The 27,213-nt window shown below is 39.5% G+C and overlaps 1 protein-coding gene across 1 annotated transcript in view; it reads right to left on the bottom strand.

The window, feature by feature from the left end:
• Positions 1–9,918: 9,918 nt before the first annotated feature.
• Positions 9,919–27,213, bottom strand: part of EPSTI1 (epithelial stromal interaction 1 (breast)) — a 40,423-nt gene continuing 23,128 nt past the window's right edge. Inside the window, exons 7-11 of the mRNA XM_010000872.1 lie at positions 18,642–18,735; positions 15,355–15,438; positions 12,562–12,635; positions 10,650–10,755; positions 9,919–10,035 (exon numbers count right to left, since the gene is read on the bottom strand). Coding sequence (XP_009999174.1) covers positions 9,919–10,035; positions 10,650–10,755; positions 12,562–12,635; positions 15,355–15,438; positions 18,642–18,735 — 475 coding nt within the window. The remainder of the gene's footprint in view (positions 10,036–10,649; positions 10,756–12,561; positions 12,636–15,354; positions 15,439–18,641; positions 18,736–27,213) is intronic.

The raw sequence follows: 27,213 nt of genomic DNA, 5'->3' as shown, positions 1-27,213 counted from the left end.
GGAAAGGAGGAAGAATGCTTGACAGATGGAGTGAAAAGGATTTGTGTGAGTCTCTACTCCAGGAGCAGGGCTGTAGAAAATAAATATCTGGAAGTATAAAGGAGTGGGTGCACTGTGTGAGGGAGCCCTTAGGGAAGACCATGATGGGGTGCAGAGTCATGGCATGGGCCACAGGAGGAACATCCAGCTCTCAGGCTAGATAAAGGCTTCCTTCCCACTTCACATGAAGATCTGTTCTTTTACATAAAGCAGAAGAGCCATCACAGACAACTGCCTTAAAGAGCCCAGTGGTTAAGGTATTCTCCAAGACAGGAAAGAGGGATTTGGATTTCTTGAAGCAGAGGTGTGAAATGAACATGTATGAGGATCATAAAATATAAGCTATGGATTAACTCCCTTTCTAGTCACTATTAATATTCCACCTCAGTGTCTGGGTAGTGGGGCACATACCAAAAAGAAAAGTCAGTTATGCTGAATCCTATCTTATTTAAGGCTTTCTGTAAATCTAGGATCTTTTTAAAAATAAAAGCTGAACAAGGACTGCAAATAGAATGAAGTTGTCCAAATATGCATACTGAAAAGAAAATAAGAGTCCTAAGAACTGAAAACTCTTTAATTTACCAGGCAAGTGGTTAAGAACATTCAATAACAGATACCTGAAACTTGGGAAGTTGGAACTAGGAGTCAGGCAGATATTGGTAAAAGTAGGGATAGTTAAACCATTGAAACAATTTTAGGTACATAATGGAGAATCAATCTTGTAAGTCCTTAAACTAACATTGCATTTCTTCTTAGGAAGCTAGTTTCTGATTTAGGCAGACTATAAAATTCAAGCATAGGAATCTTGCTGTCAAGTGCTATTGGAATCCAGAATATCTGATCATAGTGTTTTACTTGGTTTGTTAAAACTGATTTTTCACAGCAATGAAAAAGCAAGGAGGCTTCCTCTTGTAGCTTCCAGCCCTGTACCACTCCCTGTTGGAAGGTTTGTTTCTGAAATACCAAGATGATCATCAGTGCAGATTATACTGAGACAACCACCATTTTCAAAATAAAAAACCAAACCTCATATACTGCTATATAGTAATACGATAAATAATTCAGTTGGTGTAAGTTACAACTAGAGGAACCTATTTCTATTTGAAAACCTTTATCAAAGGTATAATCTAGCAGGTAGATAGTAATCATACCCAAGTATCAGTTCCTAACTCTTGACAGACTTGAAGCCATTTTCCCAGCCTATCACCAGTTCATTTCTTGATAACTCCTTTAAAGAGATGTCATAATATGCCTTTGCTCTCAAGCTTCAATTTTTTGGTCAGGATGTGTGTGTGGGGAGGTGGTAATTCTGAGATACTTGAAGCTTTCCAACAGAATAGGAACCACATTTTCCAGACATTCTGCTAGCAACAGTTTGTGGATGGATGCATGTAATGTCTTATCTCCATCGCAGGCTATGGCTCTCAAAGACACTTCCTGGGCAGCTGTTCCCATAGAATTGTTTGTTCTGTTCAGAAAGATAGGAGAGGAAAAATCCAGATACTTCACCATCAAGAAAAGCTGAAATAGTTAATGTCTGAAATAGCTTGTAGAGAGCATTTCAAATAATAGATTAAAATGCTGGATAAGGGGAAGTACTTTGAAGATTGTGATAAAGTTTCATCTTTGAAGACAGCCAAAAGAAAGTAGACAAGCTTAACGGAAGAGGTTACTAAAGGTGACTAGCTGTCACTGTTCCTGCATATGAAATTAGCAGGATAACAGAAAAGTTCTTTTTCTTTGGATATAGAAACACAGCAACACTATCACACTGAATTTTAACTCATTAGTGACCATAGTGACTTTCTCTCCCACTCAGCCTTTGTCAGTGGGGTCTATTGCTCATCAAGTGTGGACAGGCTGCAGGTTCACTACTTCAACAAGACCACCTACAAATCTTAGTCCGATTAGACTACAATACAAGGATCTGATAAAAGCAAGGACATTTCCTTTAAAATATATGTGCATGCATGCCCAGATATTCCGCTCTGTAGACATTTAACCCTCTACTCTGATATCGACTAAAGGAGAATGGCTGGGGGAGTTCTTGGAGGGAGATGTGAATTTAATTCCCAAAACAGCAGAGTGAAAACACAGTCAAACACCACTAGTAATACAGTGTGTAGATACACAAAAGTCCTCCCAATAAATTTTCCCAGTGTCAGATACTTAAAAAAAGGGTAAACCACAGAGCATTACCAAGATATCTTGCATTTCCTATTAGCATCAGCTCACTAGCAGTACGGGAGGTCTGAATATTCTGTGAGGCAAAGAGGGCCAAGGGCAACTGCAGAGAGTTCCAGATAGGGAAGTAATATCCATGGTTCCAAAGAAAACTTCAGGTGATCCATTATGAAGTTTCCATATTGCATGGGTGATGGAAAAATATTGTGGCATGCCTGCACACTGAAATAAAATGATCAGGAAACTTTAAACTTTGCCTAAGATGTACTTGTAAATGCCACAGATACTTTTTCTTGTCTGCATGGTTTATCCAAGATGTACTGTGGACCCTTCTTTTCCATTAGAAATATTCAGCTGAGCATATGACTTTTGGAAAGCATTAACATGTTGTCATCTGCAGCAACAGAGGGATATAAATTAAGGTCCATTAGACTACAGGGACAAAAGAAAGCAAGCAACTTAAGTTTTCCCATTCATGTAACAGAAGTTACTAAGGTAAAACAAGTAGAGTGAAAAACTGGTTTATCACAAAATATGTGGGAGAGATTGAATACATTTCAGTGTTATTTCAAGTTTTATTTCTTTCATGTGTTGTATTTTTCGAAGAATACATTTTAAAGATCTTGTCTACAATACACACACCTGTTTCTTCTTGAGTGTTTGCAGTTGAATACAACAGTAAAACAATTCCACAAAATCCCCACTGAAACAAAATTTTAAAAATCCTAAACCAGCAACCCTTCTCCTTCCCATTTCAAAAGAAAACCCTCTACCTGCTTCATTATTTCAAGCCCTGTAATATATTTGACTGGGTATAGAGAAGCAAGCAAGCACAAATATTATTGCAGCTTCTGCTGCCTCTTAATGTCTTGTTTTTCTGAGATGCTAAAGACAGGTATAATTACATTCTGCAAGAGAAAACAATTTATGAAAACAAAACGACATCTTCTTTTATTAAAAATTAAACAGGACTTTCATAATCATCTGCTTCAAGTGTGCGTGAATAACGACAACTAGAAACCAGGCTCTGCAGATTGGGTCTGAAGCTGATAACGACAACTAGAAACCAGGCTCTGCAGATTGCTCATGATGTGGGTCTGAAGCTGAAGTCAGGGTAAGAAAAAAACCACTTTCTTGGACCTTTTACAAGGTCATTTGGCCAAGGCCAGATAAAAGGGAATATTTCTCCAATACCCTGTAACCAGAGGAGGAAAACAGAATTAAAAACTATCTTGTGCAAAAATAATAAACATAAAAATCAACTTCTCTAGGATTAAGTCCACTGGAAAATAACATTTCCTTTTTCTTCCAACGGGTTTTAGCTTTTAATTATGTAAAGCCTTCATGAGGGATTTCTATCTTTTTGTAAATTTAATTCACAAAATGTCCTAAATAGCTGCAGATACATTAGCAACTCTTTGAACAATGTATTCATGTAGCAATCTGAAATGTGCTTTTCAAACAGCAGTAAAACAAGACTTAAAAAAATACATCCATCCATAAGTCTTGTACAGTTCATATTTCTATATGCTATCGGTATTGTAGATGTTGTGAAAAACAACATAGAGTCCAACTTGTTGAATTCCTTTTAGTTGTCCTCAGGTTACAAAACCTGATAGCATTGTGGGCTGCAAAATATGGTCATTTCTTTCTCTGTGGGGAACTGCCTTTATCTACTCATCGTCATTTCTTTAGTGAATCTGAGTTAATGTTTAATAACAATTTTTCTCCCCATACAACTGAAAAGGCAACTCATGGGAGGCCAACAATATTATTTAGATACCATCTGCAGAATAAAATCCTGCTGCAAAAATACTAAAATAATTGTTGGAGCAGAAAATGAAGAAGAAAGTTGGAGAAGAATATTCACATTTGTGGGAAAAGGGTTGAAAATAAGGGGCTTTTGTAAGTTTTATTTTTTAAACTTCCTCTTTGTAAGATCCTAGTTCTCAAAAGGAAGAGTTATGTCAAAGACATCTCCTAAGGCAAGAATTAATGTGTGTTAGTCCCTGAAACTGCTTCAAAAGCCTCCAAGTAAAGAAGTAAAGGCTCTGTGTAACTCCTTGTATTGGAACTGGGAATAAGGGTAGGGAAGACTCTTCAGAAAAGAACATAGGTGCAGTGAGCCTAATGGAAAGGTAATTTGAAAACTGAGGGCCTGTTTTCTCCAATTCAGTGGTGGTGTTTGACTGATTGCCTCCATGGATAGGAATAGTCTCCTTTTTTGCTCACCAAAACAGCAGGAAGATGACAATAGGCATGGGCCATTGCATCACCCCAAAACACAAAGCTGGAAAACATTTGTTTTAATATCCCCTCTTATGTTACTTGAGAATTAAACCGTATGAGCTGTCATAATGAAATGTCATATACGAAGCTAAATTAACAGCAGCTCTGCTACTAAAGAGAATGAACAAATCCATTATTCTTACATTTCTCCTCCTTTATTCCATATAGTCCGAATCCTGGATAAAAGAAAAAAAAAATGCATAGTACAGTACAATGTATGATGTACAGTATAATCACATATTTATGCAAGGAATTATATTTAGCCAGTTGCGTGGAACTTTCTTGATTACTTGGTGCCCTTTCTGTCTTTTGAAACTGCACCTTAAATAACAAGTAAACCCTTCTGCAATATTCCAATTCTAGCAATAAACATTTATTTGATTGGAACTCAATATGACTAGCAGGGTGCATTGACTCAGGAGATGAACATATCTTGTTTTTGCTGGAAAAAAATCAATCTAAAAGTGCTCCAGATGTCTTCAGATACTTCAATCTTTTGTGATCACACACAATTTGAAAGAGTGAAAAGTTTCTTTCGCACATCCCCAGACTCCCACTTTTCTCTTCAAGATGAGCTTTTCAAAGGAAGGAATGATTGAGCTCAAAGTCAAGCCAGGCAGAACACATCTGCATATGATGTTTGACTGCCTTGTCAGAGGTAAGTTATAAAACTCAGCTACAGCATGCCTGGACTTACTCATCTGAAGTCCCTACAGTAATACTGATACTTCTGCTGAGTAGTTTATCTATTTTCTGCCATCCTTCTGCCAGGAAAGACAAGCACAATACTCTCAATAAAACAAAACAAAACAAATAAAACCAAAAGAAAAAAACACAACAACAAACAACACCACCCCCCTCAAAAAAACAGCTTAGGGAAAAAAAAAAAAAGAAATAATAATCCCAGAATCACAGAATCTTAGGGGTTGGAAGGGACCTCAAAAGATCATCTAGTCCAACCCCCCTGCCAGAGCAGGATCACCTAGAGTACATCACCCAGGAACAAATCCAGGTGGGTTTTGAATGTCTCCAGCAAAGGAGACTCCACAGCCTCTCTGGGCAGCCTGTCCCAGGGCTCTGTCACTCTCACAGTGAAGACGTTTTTTCTGATGTTTACATGAAACATCCTATGTTCCAGTTTGCACCCACTGACCCTTGTCCTATCACTGGACAGCACTGAAAAAAGCCTGGCTCCATCGTCCTGACACTCACCCTTCACATATTTGTAAACATTAATGAGGTTGCCCCTCAGTCTTCTCCAAGATAAAGACACCCAGCTCTCTCAGCCTTTCCTCCTCATAAGGGAGATGTTCCACTCCCTTCATCATCTTTGTGGCTCTGCACTGGACTCTTTCAAGCAGTTCCCTGTCCTTCTTGAACTGAGGGGCCCAGAATTGGACACAATATTCCAGATGTGGCCTCACCAAGGCAGAATAGAGGGGGAGGAGAACCTCCCTTGACCTACTAACCACACCCTTTCTAACACACCCCAGGATGCCATTGGCCTTCATGGCTAAAAAGGCACATTGCTGGCTCATGGTCATTCTCCTGTCCACCAGGTCCCTTTCTCCTACACTGCTCTCCAGCAGGTCAGCCCCCAACCTGTACTGGTACATGGGGTTGTTCTTCCCCAGATGCAAGACTCTACATGTGCCCTTGTTGAATTTCATCACATTTCTCCCCTCCCAACTCTCCAGTCTGTCCAGGTCTCACTGAATGGCAGCACAGCCTTCTGGTGTGTCAGCCACTCCTCCCAGCTTAGTGTCATCAGCAAACTTGCTGAGGGCACACTCTGTTCCCTCATCCAGGTCATTGATGAAGATATTGAACAACACTGGTCCCAGTACCGACCCCTGAGATCTCCAACTAGACTCTTTCCCATTGACCACAACTCTCTGACTTCTTCCTTTCAACCAGTTCACGATCCACCTCACTACCTGACCTTCAAGAGCACACTTCCTCAGTTTATCTACGAGGATGTTGTGGGAGATGGTGTCAAATGCTTTACTGAAATCAAGATAAAACACATCTACTGCCCTACTATAATTTATCCACCTAATCTTTCCAACACAGATCATACATAGACTAACCAGGTTAAAGCTAAGTTAGCAAATCATATTCTTCATTAAAACAAACTTGACCATTGTGGATTGCATTTTGAAACCTTCTAATATAAATATTCTATTCTCAATATTTCCATTATAAATAAAAGTTTTTTCTTTGTGCTGAGAAACCAGCGTTTTCATGGTAACTTTATCCATCTAGAAGTACATTAAAATCTGCATTCAAGACTGATTGCGTACAGAAAACTGTGGCATGCATGCTGGCCTTGTACCTTCAGGGACCTTTGAGCTATGGTTCCTCTGTGCTGTGCAGCTGTAAACTTCATTACATGCTCCCTCCCAGATCGGTAGCAAATAGCAGAAATTGAGTGCTGGTTCTGACTTCAAAGATAGACTCCCAAGGATCATGCTACAAGTAAATGAAGTCCTTACCCACTAACCATGATTATTTAAAATAGTTCTATCCACACATCATGTTTCCTTAAAACAAATTTATCCAGCATCCCTCCAGTTCCTGTTCTGCATATGGGAAAGGAAGAGAGAATGGGGTTTTCTGTCCCACTGCACCTGTGTATTGAGGGCATAGCTGCTTCCCACAACAAATATCTAGAATTATGCATCAACTGAAAGAGCAGAGTCAATATCAAAGAGAAAATTTCTCATTCCTCTGCATGACATCAGGTGTAATGGAAACATGAAGGTGTAATATGGCATGTTGCCTTCTATTTCTGAGCTTACCACAGCTCACAGTTTCAACATGACACCTAGTATTTCATGAAAGAAGAATAGATACACAAATTTCATTTATTTATCAGGTGACCTCTCTCCATTAATAAAATAGACAAAAGGGTCCATTTCCACATGAAAAATAAACAAGAGCTCTGTTGGATGCTTGCCATGCAATTAGTACTTGGCCTCTGCAAATCCCTCTGTACTTGAACTTGGGCAAATCTCATGAGGGACTGAATTTTAAAATGTGCAACTGCTTAAAAATTATTATTCTGTAAAAAAGAAGTATTTTAATATCTAAATAAAACTGATCATTTCTGCCAGTACAGTGAACAGATACTGTCTCAGTCATAGGTCTCAGCTGAGTAAGGATTAAAACTTACTGATTAAACTTTGATGTCAAAACCATAACTCTCATGTCTTTACCCTCCTATCCTAAAAGGTTTATCCTTTTGTTGGAGACACTGGCAGCTCAAAGGACATAAAAACTTTCTTAATAGCATACAACAAGACTCAATGCTCTCTCAAGAGTGCAGTAACCCACAGAGAGAAGTAGAAATTCATTAAATCGTCTTGTCATTAAAAAAGAAAATCACACAACCACCCAGAAAGCATCCTGACATTTCTAACTGAAAAGGGAGAAAAGACTACTTTCAGAAAGACTGTTCTTGAAATAGCTTATAAATATCCCAATTAAAACAAAAGATGTCTAGAGGGCAGATGAATTAATGAAAACTGCTTTCCTATTGATGAGGAGACAATTGGGCAATGCAACTGCTCTCCTTTCCCCTGTCCAGACGTACACAATAGATTTGCTTTCTCCCCTCCTCTCCATGTCCCCTGTGACTTCCATGTCCCCTTTTGCATTGCCCAGCCCCCAGGAAGACAGGGCAGAGCCACAGCTGCTCCGGAGCTGTGCCCATATGGATTGGCTGGAGGGCTGGAGCCAGACAACACACTCAGTGCCCAGGTCCTTCCCACTGCCCTTCAGAGTGGGGTACTGTTTTGGGGTCTCTCCTCCAACCAGCCATTGCTTTTCATGAGACACATGGAAACTTAATTCTCTTTGAGATTTATACTCCTTTTTAAATTTGGCTCAGATTGCCCAGCAAGCTGAAAATATTCTTACATATAGACAGATAGCATGATCATATGAACTTAATTTCCTTAGAAAACCAGGCTGATAGAAATAATAATGAAAAATACAGCAGGTAGATTCATAACACAGCACAGTATCTGTAAGTATCTACATAGATACATACAGTATCTGTAAGTGTGAAACTATTGTGATTATAAAAAGTTCAATCAGACTAAAAAAAAGTGGCAAAGAGAGCAAATATTTCCTTATTTCCTCTTCAGTGCCAGTGCACAGACACAGCAGGCTCAAAACTTACCTGCAGGTCTAACTTTGGGAACCGTTTTCATTTCTTTTAATCTTAAGATATAGTCTGACCTGCTTTGGTTATCTCCCTTATAAAATAAAATACTACACTGCAGACTACATGACTTGTAAACCCAACCTGGTGTTCAGCTTTTTTTTTGCTGAAAATCCCAAGGAAAGGCAGAAGAATCTTAGTATAATCAAAGACACTGAGGTTGCAGACTGCAGCCTGTCTTCTCAGAGATATTTTTCTTTCTTGGGCTTGATACCAATATTCATTTTTAATTCCTTTCCATGATGATGTATTCTTTCATAGTTTATTCTTTCCCTGCTTTGTTTAGTCTTCTAATCTCATGTCATAACATAAAGGAAAAAAAATGGATAATCTAGCATTACCCAGCAGAAAGCAGGCTCCTTGGGAGCCATTAAACAGAGTAGGAAACTTATCACTTCTACACACAGGGTTTTATTGCCTTTGTGCTGATGCATTCTTTGAATATATATCTTTAAAGAAAAGCATAGATTGGCTGCGCACATCACAGAGCCGTCTGTTGTTAAAGCTGTGCCTAGGCTGAGTGCACTTGTTTGGTGGCACCAACACCTGCCCTGTGGAAGAAGACAGATGGCATCTGGCTAAAGGCTCCCTGTTCTCTGCACACAATGACATGGTTTTCCGTGGTGACAGCAGGCACTCTGATGGAGATGGCTGAGTTTAGATATTTGGGTTTTTGGCTGTGTCATAGGCCTTCTTTTGAGTCTATCAAGAAACACTGCAAATTAGGATAAAGTACACAAAGTGAAATAAAAAGAGTAATTTCTGCCTTTGCTGCCTTTGTTAACAAGGCTCTATCCAGCAGGCATTAACTTTTGCCCTTTCCTAGATATCAGTTGACTCCATTCTTTCTGAGATCTCTAATTCTGCTATCTGCAGACATGTCATCATCCTTCAGGAGATGGTTCAGGACTGCAATGCAGAGTGCTCTTGTTCTTATATTCTTTTACTAGCCTGAACATCTGTGGTTTGGCTTCCAACACCTCCTGGATTTCCTGGCATATAATACAAGCCCTATCAGTAAAGCCTCTAACCATTTGTTTCTCCAAGCAGCTGCCACTAGATCTTATGGGAGGCTGATCTGACAAGGACCAAGAGAACTGCTACACACAATGGCAGCCTCAGTTCAAGGTTCCTGAGCTCTCTACCATGGCCCGGGTCTTGCACAAAGCTTGTAGTGATTAAGGCACTCCTTTTTCCAGTTCAAGTATCTGGAAAACTTCAGTAGCAAGAATATCTGCTTCTTTATGATGTCCTGACTTTGTAGATGCTTGAACCCAAGTCTTCCAGGCATGCATCTGCCAAGACACACATGCACACGAGACAGTCCAACTAATCCAACTCAAGCATTTCTGGTTATCAACTAAACATCCTTCTCTCCATGGCACATTCACTAAATCATCTTTAGATGCTCATCCTTTTGCTGCTCAGTCTTTGTAAATCTTCCATTGGATGCATTTGGGTCATTTTTGTCATAATTTTACACAGGTAAAAAATGAATAGTTTTACCTTTAATGGGATTTTCCTCCTGCACTTTCAATATAATAATAAAATATGTACAACATTTATAAATATCTTCCATTTAAAGACGTAAAAAAAACCTCACCCTTACAATTTCACTACCCTTGTTCTGAACTTAAGGATGTATCCAGGATGTGGCTCCTTACAATAAGTACCTTGCAGGCCAACCAACAGAATTCTGCTGCAAAGCACAGATGTTCCTTCCCCTTCTCACTTGAACAGCTTACATATTTAAAACTGGATTTCTTCTTATAAGCTATTTTAAGCAGTCAGACAGACTGCAAGTTCTGTCAGGCAGGCTAAACACACACAGACACATAACAGCATCTCAGAGAAAAGTTAACTTTTAAACCATCCTCTTACTTTGTTGTTCTGCACTCAAAAAGCTTACCTGTGCACTGCTACTGGGGTAGTCCAGACTTCCAGAATATCCCGGGTGGTGGATGCTACTAGGTTGTGTTTTGTTCTGGAGTCGGTCCAGGAAAGCATTATTTACCCTTAAAAACAAACAAACAAACAAACAAACGCAAACCAACAAAAAAAAATTATTGAAGGCAGCTGAGAAGTTCACAAACTTATGAATTTTAACATTCCGTGAGTGGCTTTCCCTATTCTCAGTTCAATATTTGTCTTATGTTTTTCAAGCCTGTGCAGAATAACCATGGAATGGCATGAGATAGGGTGGATTTCAACTCACTGGGTGCATCCTTCTCCTGTGATCCATGTCTTGTGATTAAAAGGCTTCCCTTGGCTGCTGGACCAAAATTGCCCACAGAAAGATGACCTGCATACCACTACCCACCTTATCGGGGAGGTGAGCTATTTCAACAATGCACCTTAGGTAGTCTTGCATAGAATTATAGCCTGGTTTGGGTTGGAAGGGATTTTAAAGATCACCTAGCTCCACCCCTGCTGCATGGCCAGGGACACCTCCCACTACCTGGGTTTCTCTAAGCCCCATCCAACCCAGCCTTCAACACTTCCAGTCTTCAGCGCACAAGAAGAGGTTCTAGAAGAACTGATTCCCTAATGGCTGTGGAAAACACCCACTTAAGCTTGCTGCTAATAGAAATAATTTGTGTAGCTGACATAATTCCCTGCTATCCAGTTCTGAAATAAACTCTAGCATTTTCTTGTACCACTTTATCAATCTGGAAAGCATGCACACTTAGAAATACACTTTTCCTCAGTGTTTTAAATATTTTCAAACCTTCTGAAAACTGTTTCTTTTTTTTCCCCTTGTTAATGCTTAGGAGTGACACACGTGCTTAGACATGATTTGTTTTAGTGCTTTACAATGCTATTTGTAAGAATGATGTAAAAAGCAAGATACTGCATTATTTCTATCTAGGGACATGAGATGGATTGAATAAAAAAACCCTTCATTAACTTCTATGGGTAATTATCTCAATCTCTTTGCTAAAGAAAAAAAAAGAAATAAAGACAGTATGAAGAGTGGCTGCCTACAGACCTAAATTTTTTTAAGTATGTTTCCCTAATGATATAAAAAAAGAAACAAATGGTGTTTTTCTTTTTGAGCCTGAGCTCTGTTTCTTTTTACCAGCAGAAAACAAAGCTGAGAATAAAGCTGTACTTCAAGATAATGGAAAGCCAGTTAAGTGACAGAAGTGCAAGATGAGAACTGCTGAGCACAGAGAGCAGAGCAGCAGGGCACAGCCTGGGGCATGCAGCAGTGCAGCTGCAGAAGGCTTTGCTGGCTGCACTGCAGCTTCTACCTGTATCCCTATCAAATCCCACACTTATCTCTGCCTCTGAACCACAGTGACAACCACAAAATATCCATTCTAAAATAAAATAAAAAGAAATAAATTGATACATAAGCAGACAGATAAAATGTTTCCCAGCTGAAACTACAGTAGTATTAGTTACTTATGGTTTGGCTTGGAAGCAGCCTCAAAGATCATCTACTTCCAAACCCTTTGTCATGGGCAGGGACACCTCCCACTAGACCAGGTTGCTCCAAGCTCCATGCAACCTGTCTTTGAACACTTCCAGGGGGGAGGCATTTACAGCTTCTCTGGGCAACCTGTTCCAGTGTGTCAGCACCTTCATAATGAAGAATTTTTTTCCTAATCTAAATCTTCCCTCTTCCAGTCTGAAACCATTTCCCTTTATTCTATTGCTACATTGATTTTAGCAGTTCATTTGAAGGCCACGTTAAGCCAGAGGAGAAGTCAAGGATATTCATTGCAATCATCTTCTAAAGCATGAATGCCTGCAATTTTGAGATCATGTCCAGATAGGGATTCAATTAAAGAGTATTCTGCATTTTTGCATCATACCTCCTCTGTTCATTTCGAAGTGCTCTTGTCCTGGCTTCTTCTTTCTGCTTTTGTTGAAATTCCATTAATTCAGCCTAGGAATGATGAAAGAAAAAAATAAATAAATCAATAAACTTACTTTTATTTCACATACCTATGTTGCAAACATAATTAACTCCACATGGTGTTAACTTCAGCTAGAGCCACGTGTCATTCTCAGAACTTCTCTCACCAGCATTTTATTCATGTGGCAGCACTGAGCTAATATTTCTGTTCAGCATTGCTCTGGATGATCATTGTTTGTGCCCTAAAAGTGGGAAGTTACCAGAATCAGACTTTTACAGTCCTGCATTTAAAGGGGTATGCCAGACAACAGTCTGCTTCCTCTTGCCTCAACCTATGGGTCTGAATTTTCCTGCAGGTCCAAGGGGGAAGACAATCTAAATCACAGCCATTATATCTGCATGGTATGAAGGATTCATGTTCTTTGCCTCCGGCCTCCATGGAGTATGAGAAGACAAGAATGGGGGTATGAGGGACAGGGTTTCAACTCCATGTTTCATGGCTCTCCGAGAGTGAGGGAAGGGCGAATGGTACCTGTTGGTGTGGTCCAAGTGTGTGCAAGCTGCCAGTGCTGCAGCAGGGTACCACCCTTACGCTACATAATATTAAGGTATATAAACACTGTCAAAGGGAATTCTTTCCAGAGGAGTGCTTGCTTATGCAAATTTAGCCAGAACTGCAATGGAAACTCAGCTTGTGTGACTCTGCTCTGCATGTGCATTTGTTTGTCTGTCTCTTGTTCCCTGCAATGCACCCAAGAATTGAAGATGCAGATTTTTATGCAAAGAGAATTTTGGCTTGCAGGGTGAGGGGAAGGGAGAGGAACAGACCCATCCTTCATATTTTCCATAGCAACTGAGTAGCAGTAGGAATAGAAAGTAAAAGAAAATTATGCAGGTAGACAAAAGCTTCAATAACTGAAAGAAACTACAAGTTAAAAAAAAAAAAATCAATGTAAGTGGAACATTAAATAAAAACTATGCAATAAATGTATGAAGAAAATCAATAATGGTGAATGTGTTGTGTATCAATATTTGTCTAGCCCTAAAAGAAGAAACAGGATTAAGAAATAAAAAAGCCAACCTTAATTTTCCCTGTTTTAAATAACTATTCAACCTGAAAATTAAAACCCAGTATCTGACTTTCCAATATGCTGAGTCCTCTCTTGGAGTAATGTTCTGAAATATATTCTGTGTATATGATGCCGTGTTCAAAGTGTACTGGAAATTTCTAAATCAAGAAATACATACTAAAACCTGTTTTGAAAAAAATAAAAAGAAATGACAATGCCTACACATTTTATAGCTACACTCTGCTAGGAGGTACACAGAAGACAGAATTCACAATTACTTTAATAAATATTAGTTTGAAGTAGAAACGAGTCACCATATATCTGAGGGACAATTATTGGAGCCTTTAAAATCAGTAATATTCACAGTAGGATTTCAAGTAGTGCATTAGCCTGTGTAATAGATAGCAGAAGCCTTGAAGGCAAGGAGGGCTTGGGACACTGTACCAAGTAAGAGCAGCCAGGGAAGCAGCCGGTACCTTCCTCTTTCTGTGGAAATTGGTAAAGAGTCCAAAGCTCCACGTGAGTCCCTTAAACCAAACTCATAAAGTGGGGCAAGTTAATTCACACCTGTAGTTATTTTATTTATGGAGGAATAAATGTAAAGAATACACCAGCTATCAGTTGTATACCCATCAGGGCTGGCTTTTCAAGATTTTCCCTCTGTAGAGTTGCTGGGAATAAGCATATAATGGGAAAGCAATTAAGAGACTCCTTTTCCTCCATCCTAGGCTGATGCATCATGGTTGCAACAATACTATAAAATGAGGACCCTTATCCCCCACATTTTAAAAATAAAAGAGATCCTTGTGAGGGGCTGAGTCACCTGCCCAGCCCTAGTAGAAATTCACTGCATTAAACTTGTTGCACCAAGATTCTGCTGCTGGGGAAGTAGTTTATAATTAATTTGGATGTTAATAACTGCAGAGACATAGCAAGAGGCTCAGTATTTGCTAATACATTTTAAAATAATTTGCAGTCAATGCTGCCCTCCTCATACTTGCAGAGTCAGACCTGGAGCCAAGACAGGCAACATAGCACAGTGCTGTTGCCTTCTGTAATGAACTTTGTGTGGATATGATAGCCAGATCCATGCCAGAAGAGCTACAGTGGTTCAAATGCATTTCAGAAGACAGAGTTCAAACTTGCTTTTATGACATTGCCTTTTTTTTTTTTTGACAATTCAAATCTTTTCAATTATGTGGTTAGCAAAGTAACAGAGAAGCACACAGACTCAACAGACTCAAAGGCAAATCTGATGCTTTCCCACCCCATTTGGGGAGGCAGGGCACATGGGCCTCAACTCCCTAGAAAGAGACTTTTCAGAGTCTGAGATGGTCATGAATATCTCAGTAAGATTACTTCTACCTGAAAGAAAGGAAATTGGTTTCCTTAGACTGCTAAATAATCTACCATGGTCAAAAAATGCCCTGCACAATTGTTAAATGGACAGACAAGTGGGAGCTAGTCATCCAGATGTCAATAGCCTTGAACTCAGAAGATACCTGTTCTGTCCCTATCTAAAATGTACAGGTTGGGTCTCTCACAATATTTAAAAACAGTGACTAAATAACATTTGCTAAAAAGAAGTTCTGTGTGTAGACTACAAGTAATCAATGTATCTAACTGGTTTCACAGCATGCAAAAATGATACAATATGCAAACTCTTAATGTATAATTACCTTCCTCCGTTGTTCTTGCTTCATTTCCTCTAATCTTCTGTTTTCATCCTCTCGAAGAGCTTGCTTGTAAGCATGGCCCCTAGCCTATTGTTCAGCAGAGAATATAAACATATTGGTGTGAGAAGAGAGGGGACGAAAATCCCAAACCTTATTCCCAAATCTTTATATGGGTAATTAACAAAACAGAAATGGTTGAATGGTTCCTGTTACTTAAAAAACAGATTAGTCTCAAGACTAGAATTTAAACAAGAAGTGGTCTAAAGCCTCTCAGTCATTTGATTTGGCTGAAAGTCTCTCTGCACATCACAACTAGGCAGACACAGCCCAGGCTTTTCCTTGTCCATGTGGCAAGCATAAAGATACCCTGAGCAGCCAGAAAAAAACTAATCAGGATAGATGGTGGTGAGAGGGAGATGTTATAGGAAGAAAGAAAATAATATTGAGATAATATTGATAATATTACCTAGACAACAAAGCAGAAGGAAGGTGTGGTAACAGAGTTGAGCTCAGGATTATTTCCATAGGAGTATTAGAAAGGCATTTGTGGAGTTTAGGCAACAGAAGCTGAGATACCAAGTCTGCTATTTTGCTTGTGGAGCATTCAAGACAACTGAAAATCTGAACTACTCATCATGAATAAAGTATTCAACCGTGCAGGTTTTCATTACAGTAAGTAGTCCTAGTCTTTCACAAGTTGGATTTCTTAGCAAGAGCAAGCCTAGCATTAGGATCTTACAGCATCCTTAGGATCTCATACATAGGAACTTCTACTGTAAAGTCTTTCAGCAGGGACTGAGCATGGCACACTAAATAATGAGCCAGTATAATTTAATACAAGCAGTGTGCAGGCTTGACTTTAGTGAGGAATTTGTTGCAGGCCTATATGATGTTCTCAAAGCTTGATATATGTGTGCAGAATGATGCCATTAAAGTGAGAGGCACATAACTCGCTAAAAAGACCAAATAGAGAAAGCAATTATTAATAGTTCAATTTTGAGCTGGGAGGAGTTCCTAGATGTGCCCAGGGAGACTCATTCTGGGTCTAATATTATTCATTACTCTCCATAATGGCTTGGAGAATTGTGTGGAGTGTATGTTAATCAAGTTGGAAGACAATAAAAATCTACACAGGATTGGTAACACTTTGAAAGACAGGATTTAAATTAATTATGAGCTTGATTAAATAAGCAGGCCAAAAAAGTCACCAATGACAGTCATTCCAAAGAAGTCAAATTTGTTAATGCACATCAAGTAATATTTGACACTGATATTTGAACTAGGTGTGCTAAATTAATATTACTGTCAAATAAATTATGTGAGGAAAAAAAATATTGATGAATATTACACGGTCCCATTTTTTTTTTAGAATATGAATTTTTATTTTTAAAAAATCACATATATATATCCTCTTCCCTTTTAACATGGATATCAAGCACTTCCTAAGCTTCTAACACTACACTATTTCTAATTCATTACTCCTCAATCTTTTGATTACTCAAGACAGAGAACAGGTCCAAGATAATATCAAAATAGAGTTCAAGTTTTCCCACTGTTTTAGCATATTGATACTACACCAAGTTTATTTAGATAGCAACTCCTTTGTTATGTCCTTCAGATCGCTCACACAGAGCAGAGAGGCTGTGCACATGCCTATGGGCCATACCTCATCCAAGTTGGTTGGGAAGGGAATTTGCTAACTTCATTGCTGCATTATAAGCAGGCAATGAGTTGATTCACCAAGCTATAGAAAAGCTGCCATGCAAAAGACATGCATAATATCAGCTGATGTTAATAAGGAACAGCACAGATAAATTAGGTATTTTATCTGCTTGAATAGTAGTGAAGGCAAAGATGAACTATGGTATGTAATTTGGCAAAACTTATTAAGAAATCCCTCAAAAACTGGACCGAGAAAAGCAACCAGGTGGGTGAAATAGAAGGCAAAAGCTAAAATTAGGAACAGTACACTTGAAAGAATTCACTGTTTCTTCAGGCATTCACTCACACCTGTATAGGTATTAAGAAACCACAACAAAATGCTGATATTCAAGTCAACTCTGGGGACACAAGATCACTTGTCTTTGAAGTTCAATGTTCACACAATATGAAAAGCTGCAGAGCTTCCTAACAAGGGACAAGCCCCCCTCTGTCTGGAGCATCGGATACTTCAAGAGGGAGATAGATGTAGTTTCAAGACATCTTGTCACCCTTCCTACAGTCTTTCATCTTGCTTGTGTACTCAAGACTACAAACGACAGTCTGAAAGCCACTCTCCTACAATTGACCTTTTGCAAAACAATGATGGGAAGAAGTTGGTTAAGATTATTTTAGAGCTTCCAGAGACACAGAATGACCTGAGGAATGAAAGGGGAAAGGAATCTATTTTAAGCACCACCTTCCCTTTCGTGCAAAGAAAATCAAGAAGATATATTAAAGGCATGAAAGAGCTGCTATCTATTTTACTTACAGCAATTTCTATAATGGGAGGGTTTTGCAGTTTTCCAATGCTTCCAAGAAAATATGGAGGCAAATCTTTCCCTCCGTTTACTCAGCTCTTGCTGTGTAACTTTGTATACAGGAGAGGGCTGCCCAGATTGAGAACTTCCAAGTTTCTAAGTACTGTTTCTTGTAATGACAATTTCTGTCCACATGGCTGCCTTCTCTCTGTCTTCCCCAAACTATAAACCTCCTTAAAGAAGAAATACTTTTGTCTCAAGGTTAATATTCCTTGCTGCAAGTTTTTACATAAGTAGGAAAGCTGGGTTTGGACATGAAGAGACCAATCACATGTGAGAAAGGCTTTTTGAGGCAATTAGAATAATGAAAGTGAAGCAATACTTTATCTATTTCCTAATTACATTGATACTTACCAGGCTCATCCCAAGCAGCCTGTGGAATCACTTCTAGGATGCAGTGAGAAATAAGCTTCCCTTTCAACTAGATTTTCCATGCAGTAAAGCATTCACTGACATGAACTAGTTGAGATTTCAAATAAGTTTGCCACCAATGGTTGGGACAGAGCACATTTAAGATTCTGGTCTAACCTTAGAATATAAATCTGTCTCTCATTTATTAGAGCAAGATCTGTGAGTAATAAAGTCAGTCCACTATGTAGGACACTCTGCCAGTGTGTAAGAGTCAATGCAGGCAATCTCATTCACCCGGAAAGACTCCTTCGTCCTCATGAAGTTATGTCTAGGCAATTAAGCTCAATTAGGATATTCTAATATCACACTATTGACAGCACCTGGAAAACTGACAAAAAATATGACAAATTGTGTGCTTACCCATGCTGTAGATTCTGGGCCATGATTAGCAATCTGACAGGAATCACTTGTTGGCAAACCTGACTCCAATCTGTTCAATAATTCATTGGTTTTGCTATGAAGAAATCCAATCCAAATAGAATTGTTAGTACTTCCATAAAAATAATTATAGCTTTTTATTCCACCCATGGAATCTAGCCTAGACATTGTACCATGTAACTGCTGAAAAACATCACAGGTGGAACAATAGGTTATGGAGACAGAATGGCACAGAGGATAGAGAACCTATATTTTGGATAACACATCCCCTAGGAAGATTTCTTAAGCAAAAAGCTATTGTCATTTGTATATATAGGGCCTGCAGTGTCTATGCTTTCTTTTGTCATTGTAAAGCTTCTAAAACATAGACTCTCATACATCAAACTGCTTTGCTGAATTGTCGCAAATCCTTCTACCAGATCCCTAAATCTCAGATAAGCAATCTAAATTATTATTTCAAGGAATTTCCCTTAATGTTTAGCGCTATGCAGCCTTACAACAGATTAATTAATCAAGCAGCAAGACTTTGAAGCCTTTTGTAGCATTGTAAAAAACAAGTTTGTCTTTAGTTGAGGCAAAATTGCACAGTGTTGTGCAATTCCCCTTAAGGGAAGAGGGCTGTTCAGAAGTACTGGTTAATATGGAGCAATCTTAGGAGTGTATTTTGTCTTTCCCAGTAGCCCTGTTTTCCATTACACTGTTGGGAACAAGCCTTTTGCTCTGCTAATTAAAATAGGCTACTCCCATACCAGTATATTTATTAGGACCAGACAAAACTCTTAGCATGGGAACTCAGCCATCCATATTGTGGCACAGTTTTGACCTTTACCAAATAGTACTTTCCCAAATAACTCCTCACTGCTGTCCAGGAATGAACATCATAGAATCATAAAATATCATATCAAGATTTGGGCTGGAAAGGACCTTAGCAATCAGCTAGTTCCAACCCCCCTGCACGGGCTGGGACACCTCCCACTAGATCAAATTGCTCCAAGCCTTATCCAACCTGGCCTTGAACACTTCCAGGGATGGGACATCCACAACCTCCATGGGCAACTTGTGCCAGTGTCTCACCACCCTCACAGAAAGAATTTGTTCCTAATGTCTCACATAAATGTACCCTCTTCCAGCTTGAAACCATTCCCCTCATTCTGTCACTGTGTGCCATTGTAAAAAGTCCTTCCCCAGCTTTCCTGTTGCCCCTTCAGGTACTGGAAGGCTACTGTAAGGTCTCCCTGGAGCCTTCTCTTCTCCAGACTGAACAACGTTATAGGAGAGGTACTCCAGCCCTCTGATCATCTTTGTGGCCTTCCTCTGGATTCGATCCAATGGCTATTACTTGAAAGCATATACTTGAAGCTGGCTCAACATGGACACGTAAAATGCAGGAACATGAATCTGTTAGGTGTTCCACTGAGAACAGTGCAATTCAGGGATTTGGAGTTAGCACCCTGCACTCACAAGCTGCTTTTGGATCAGAGAATCTGCACACATTTCATATTGTTTGGGACTAAATGCATGTGCATTGGGGTGAAACAAGGCAGTGGATATAAAATCCAGAGTGAGCCTAATTTCCTCTGGGCTAAACAGGAGCTCCTGTGCTCTAACAGGGTCACCAGTCTTGACAGTCAAAAAGCAGAAATCTCTACAGCTGACTCCAGCAGGCAACTATGAAGGATTTGGAGACCCACAATGATCAGGATTTGATGTCTAAGATTCTATGAAGAGTAAGAGCTTTAATTTCATGTGGCACTTGGTCTTAACTCCTGTTACATCTACAAGGCGAACAGAAGAAGCAGTCCTGGAAAGGATTAATCCTTAGGAGTATGAATAAGGTTATGGACTGAAGCACCAGCATCTTCCTCCACCCATGAGTCATACAGCACTGCTCACTAAGCTTTTCATTTGAGACTGAATTCCTCTCAGAACAAAGAAGTAAAGAAAATAATTTTTCTGCCTATACTTACAATGCTTGGCTTTAAGTCTGTTTTACAGACTAAAGTTAAAATGCATCAATTAAAACAGCTTCTTGTAACCTTCATTATTGCTTCCCAATGAAAACAGTGGCAGTTAATTATTTTGTTTTAATTGGTGTATTTTGAAATGTCAGGATATAGGAAAACATACTGGCTTTTATGCCAGTGCTTTTGGGAAAGAAAAAAAAAAAAAAAAAGCACAATCCTTCTGCATAAACCATACATCTATATATTTCTCTTGACAATTTTTAAAAGATAATGGCTGCTCTTATTACCACTGAAAACAAGACAGCTTCTGAACTCCTTGTTTTCTCAAGCTGTGGGATCTCCAGCATTACAATTCTGTTTTAATGAACATCCACAAGTATGCCAAGAGCTATTCAAAAACAGTAATAAAAAAATAAAGAATCTCAAGACAGGTAAATCATTATAACCATTTCAGAGACAAAACAGAATAATTATTCAGTAAGACAACAAACATAGCATCTAGTGCTGAATGACATAGACACATCAGCTTCCAAAAGCATTGCCAGTAAGCAATGCTGAGGTGATATTTCACCGTTTTCTTTCAATCCAGCTGAAAAAGTAATGGTGCATAGGCAACTCTGTCCCTCCATGCTCGTGAGACCGCATCTGGAGTATTGCATCCAGCTTTGGAGTCCTCAGCAGAGGAAAGACATGGACCTGTTGGAGTGGTTTCAGAGGAGGGCCAGAAAAATGATGAGAGGGTTGAAACACTTCTCCCAAGAGGAGAGGCTGAGAGAGCTAGAGGTGTTCCGTCTGGAAAGAGAAGGCATCAAGACCTTATACCAGCCTTTCAATACTTCATTACTTAAAGGGGGGGTCTAATAAAGATGGGGACAGACTTTTTAGCAGGGCCTGCTATGACTGGACAGGGGTAGTTAATGGTTTTAAACTTAAAGAGTGTAGATTTAGACTAGGTATGAGGAAGAAATCTTTACAATGAGGGTGGTGAAGCACTGGAACACGTTGCCCAGAGATACAGTACATGCTCCATGCCTGAAAACATTTTAGATCAGGCTGGATGGGGCTTTGAGAAATGAGATCCTGTTGAAGATGTCCCTGCTCATTGTAGGGAGGTTGAACCAGATGACCTTTAAAAGTCCGTTCCAACCCAAACTACTCTATGATTCTGTGATAATGCATACACAGTCCTAGTTTCACACATCTGCCCAGATGTTTCACAATGGTTTTTAAAGAACAGCAGGACTCCCCTTCTCAAAAACAAAACCAAAACCCCAAACTGAATTTCATTAAAGACTCATCTTTTTGCAGCACCAGTAGGCATATCTACACTCCTCCCCACTTCAATATATTTAATTGGCTAAGTGTAACAACTTCCTCACCTTTTACAGAAATTAAGATCAACTGGTTAGCACTATCAAAGCCTACCCACAGGAAAAGCTGCCCTTCATTTCAGAAAGGTCCATGGTGCATGTCTTTTTGCTAATGCCCTTGATTCTTCGAAGGTGAGTGGTCTGCCTTGTGCATTTGCCATACTCATCCTGGTCAGGCACTTGTTATGACCCACAACCCAAGCTGGCTCTACTAGGGCTGCTGTTGCTCCTCTGTCACGTGGCCTGACAACTTAAAATGTTAAAATAGAAGAAATTCCAGAAGTTGACTCTAAGGTATATGAGATTGCTGTCCATTTATGCAGGTTTCCCATAGATTCTGTATCGGGAGATGGAGAAAGAGACTCCAAATTAAGGTGTAGTTGGGATTCGTACAAATCACAACCATCTTCTAAACTGTGAATGACATGGGGAACTGATAATATGGTTTGTGAAAATAATCCCACCAAAAGGCATATCTTTTAAAATTAAGCCATTAAGAATGTTGCAAGTAGCCTGAATGGAGGAGCCAATGGCTTTTGCTGGGTATGCAATTATCCATGCATCCTCTCACATCCACTCCTTTTTGCAAAGATTTATCACAGCCACAAAAATTTTACAAAGTTTAAGTAAATTCAGAAGGCTGCAAGCAGCTGGCTTATTTACCACAGCTGGGCCACAAAAACAGGCAAGGTAGTAAAAACACCTCTGTCTATCAGCAACAGACATACCCTCAGTTCTGCACACATTCTGGTTCTTTTCCTGTACCTCAATCTAACCCATAACTGCAGGACAGAGTCCACTTTAGGGTAAGAAGAAAAAAACAGATGTCAGTCATGTGCAAAGTTATCAGCATGAATGAATATGCATTTTTGGGGGTGTGTGTGGGTGGGGAATTAATCTTTTGATGGAAGATGAAAGGTGAAAAATTACAATGGGAAACAATTAACCCATAAAATTTCTGTGTGGTGTTGATGGCTCTTCCTTCCCTAATGCTCTCTGCTGGGAAGAAAGGCCCATCCTCTGGGTATTAGTTTGGTTGCTTTCCAGCATAACTCCTTCCAGTGGCCACATACCAAGCTTAATGCAGTATTCACAGACTTCACTGGGAGTAAAGCACAAGCATACTAAGGAGGACTCAGAGAAATCCAGTGATAGTGATCAAAACAGTGGTATCTGGCTGGCAGGCATTCTTGTCTGCAAGTTCTTGAGCATGTGTTCCTGTTCTTGGGGATAAGAACAAAAAATGTGGTACTACTTCATTTTAGGTATGAGGCTCCAAGACAGTATAAAAATTGGTTCTTTTTTTGGGTTGGGGTTGTTCTTTATTTTTAAAAAAGGCAACTTTCTCAGCAGAATTGTTTTCATCACTACCCACTCACCCCCAAAACTAATCTTTCCTGTCAACTCACTTGCTTTTTTTTGTTTTTCTGACTGGATGAAATAATACAGCTAGGCTATACTTTCCTCCCACTAACCCATCCAATATCCTTGGAAGTTATTTTAGACATCAAGTTTCATTTATTATCTGCAGTAATAAGCATAAATCCAGTTTTCAGGAAAATGCAGTTTTATATAAGTCTATTGCATAGATCTTCCATTCTGTGTGCTCCATCTGCATGTGCAATCTGCTTCTGTATTTTCAGCCAGCTTGCATGGGCAGATTAATGCTCACAATTAGAAAGCAACCTTACAGGCATTCAATAAACTGCCTTCATTATTACACTCAAGAGAGTCCCTTTGGATGTCTATAAAAGCCTAGTTTTCTGCCTGTTAGCTAAATAATTGACAACGCTTAAAATAATCAGGAGCAAATGAACAAAACGAAGACCATTGTGCTGAAAGGAAGCCAACAAAAGAGTCTCAAGGCTGCAAAAGCCTTTTGTGTGATCCCTCTTTCATTCTCTCTAACAGCTTGTATTAAAAGTCTGGTCAGATTTACATGTGCACTTCTGTGAGGAAAATTTGCTACCAGCCTGCTGTTTGAACCACACATCACAGGGGACTGAAAACTGGCAAGGACACCAGGATTTATCCTGTAAAAAACAGATAAATAAATAAATAAAATCTGGTTTGATTCAAGTTTTATTTTCTTGCATTTTATGACTTTTGAGGAAACTGCTTTGGCAGGCAAGCGTACATCAGCTTGGTTTGTTGAACCTCCTGCATTATGTTTGGAATATGCACTTAAAGGCACTCTGGCAAATTCTGCTCCAAATTCTGAGCAGAACATATGGAGTGCATGCATGTACTTGAGTGCAGCAGTGCCAGGAATTTTTACAGGAGTACAACCTTCACAAAAACAGAGGCATGAATATGTAACAAAGGGAAAGATGAAGTGATACAACAGCAATGATGTACTAGTAAAAAGAAACTCCATGTGCTAGACTGCTTTTCCCATTATATAAATAGGTAGATAGCTATTAGAAACACAGTGAATCACATCTGATGCTACAGTTACTGGGAAGCTGAATCCAAATTAAATAAAAGCACCTTACAAGGGCATGGGACTAAAACCTTATGGTGAGACATGATACAGTTCAGGCAGAGATTCATACAGCCTGCACAGCAAGCCTCGGAGAAAAGCAAGTCATGAAGTGGCCAGCCCTCATTACAATTTAAAGACATTTTTTCTGTCATAAATAAACAGAGTTGTCCCGAAAAGTCCTGAGCCAGTCGTCTAATACCTTCCTAATTCCTATTTGGAAAGATGGACTCTTGGTTCTTTCCTCACAAGGATTAACAATTAGAAAATCTGGACTACTCAAGCTTTCATTATCATTTTAGGTGCCTCTGACAGAAAAAGAATCCCCACCTCAGGCCAATGCATCCAAAGCACCATTACTCAGAAGGAAGGACTCCATATGTAAGTAGTTTTTGGTAGAAAAGTGCACACATACTCTTTATTTTTTAGATATGGTATCTGAAGAGGCAGAATCACCACAGTTCTATTGCCAATAAATTCCTCAAGTGTTTGTCCTGTTAGTACAAACCATAGCAATGCTGCTGTATCCTCCAGACAGTGGACAAGGCTGCAGACGATTTTTCCTTTTGGCATTTGCTTATTTTGTGTTACACCCCTTGAAAGGGGATTTCATTGAGAAGTTCCCATTTTTAACAGTGACAGAAATTTAATCAGAACCACAAACTTCTGCGCACACTTTATTGTCAGAGTATGTTAAAGACATGAGAATCTTCAGTGCCTTTCCATATCAAATAGGAGCTGCACTTCTTAGAAGAGAGGTACTGATTGGGCTGTATGCTGTGGAGGCAGATACAGATAGAAGTGGTGATCAATTTTAAAAGGTTTCCCAGCTAATGAGACTGCTGGTGGGCATTGATCTCAGGAAAACTGTGATGCTGCAGCTACTGGTGCTCACAGAAGAGAGAATAACAAGGCAGCTTATCTTTTGAAATGGCTCCACAGGCCATGACTTTGCAGAGGTCACTGCTTTAAATGCAGTGCATGACCTTCTTTCCCCCCTCTCTCAGCAAGCAGAGAAGAAGATCAAAATACTCCAGCAGAGATAGCAAGGAAAGGGCACAACCTCATACTCTTCGCCTCTAGACATAGGCTCTTAGTTGATAGAAGCAATAAGTGACTCATATTTTGTGTCATATGCAAAAGTGCAGCTTTAAATACCAAACACTTTTCTGCTAACATGACCCTAATAACCAGCAGCACTTCAATGAAGTCACTTTACAAGATATATCACATGTATCTTCCCATTACTACTTGGTGTGGTGCTCCATAGTGCCAATGTATCTTAGCAAAATGACCTCAACACCATCCAGTGGTAAATCCATTAGTGCCCTAGACTCCTTTTCCTCTGCCCATCAGAGGATTCCTTCAGAACAGGCAAGGCCCTAATGTCAGTCTCTACAGTATGGAAGGTTTTTGGTTAACCAAAATTGCATTCACTGTAGGTAGGTTTTCAGCTCACTTCCTCCAGGTGCAGCATCACAGAACACACAAATAATCTTTTGGCAGTTGAATATAAGCTTGAGCAATGGAGCTCAACAGTCCATCTTTACCTTCAGTTGCATCAGCCAGTTTAGTTTTCTAAGATGACACCAGCTGAATGCTCCCAAGGTTCTCCTAAATCAGTGGACAGGATATCCACTAGTCAGTCTCCTTCCCAGGGCTCAGGTAGTCTGAGTTCCTGCAACACCTGGGGACCAACTAACTACTCCCATTAAGGTGTTTCAGGGAGTCTGCTTGACAGGACTAAGCTTACTTTTAATGGAGCAGGCAAAATACCAATATCTAAATGTTGGCAACATATTTAAGGAAAGAGCTGTACCTAATGCCGAATGTGAAGTAATAAAAGGAAGAAGACAAGAAAGGCTGAGATCAGTAAGAAAGCACTAAAATGTCTATACATTAGGGAGCAGAGACTGGGCAAATGATGAAGGAACTGGAGTTACTAGAATGGGACAAAAGTGACTCCTTTAAAGGTCATAGAGGAAGAAAGAGCAATCAATCTTGCTGAGAACACAGGTGAGTAATTTCAAGAGCCAAAGATAAAAAAGGTAAAGGTGACTAAACAGCATTGTGTGTTAATTATGTGATAGAACTGGTTTGGATCAGTTAAAAAGAAATTAATAGGGCAGTGTTAGCTGGCAAGGCAGGAACTTCACTGCCAATTGAATGAATTATGTCAGGATTTAAGCCATATCTAAATCTAACATTAAAAAAGCAGTCTTGGGAAACAGGTCTTCACAGCAGATCTCTACATTTAAGCTGCAATGCTAAATACAGAAAGTCCTCATTATTTCCATGTAGGTTAGATTTTTTTGCTAGTCACTAAAATAAATGAGTGGAGATGTAATTCAGATCTGATTTCTATAATTAGTCTTGGATTGAATGATCACATACTGGTTCAGTTAGAGAAAGAAATCACAAAGTCATCCTATCATTCACAGTTTTCATTTCAAAGTGCATGTTTTGAGAAGCTAAGAGACATCTACTGAACCAAATTGCTCACAGAGTAAGGTATGGAGGAGGCTTGGAATTTCACAGAATCACAGAGTGGCTGAGGTTGGATGGAACTGCTGGAGGTCATCTGGTCCAACCCTACTGCTCAAGAAGGACCTTCTAGAGCCAATTGTTCATGACCTGATTGGCTCTTGAATATCTGCACAGACTCCGCAACCTCCCTGGGCAACTTGTGCCAGTGCTCAGTCGCCATCACAGAAAAAAGTGTTTCCTGATGTTCGGAG

The sequence above is a fragment of the Chaetura pelagica genome, unplaced genomic scaffold (assembly GCF_000747805.2).
Source record: "Chaetura pelagica isolate M959 unplaced genomic scaffold, ChaPel_1.0 scaffold115, whole genome shotgun sequence".
In the NCBI taxonomy this organism is placed as follows: domain Eukaryota; kingdom Metazoa; phylum Chordata; class Aves; order Apodiformes; family Apodidae; genus Chaetura; species Chaetura pelagica.
This window is presented reverse-complemented; position numbering and strand designations above follow the sequence as displayed.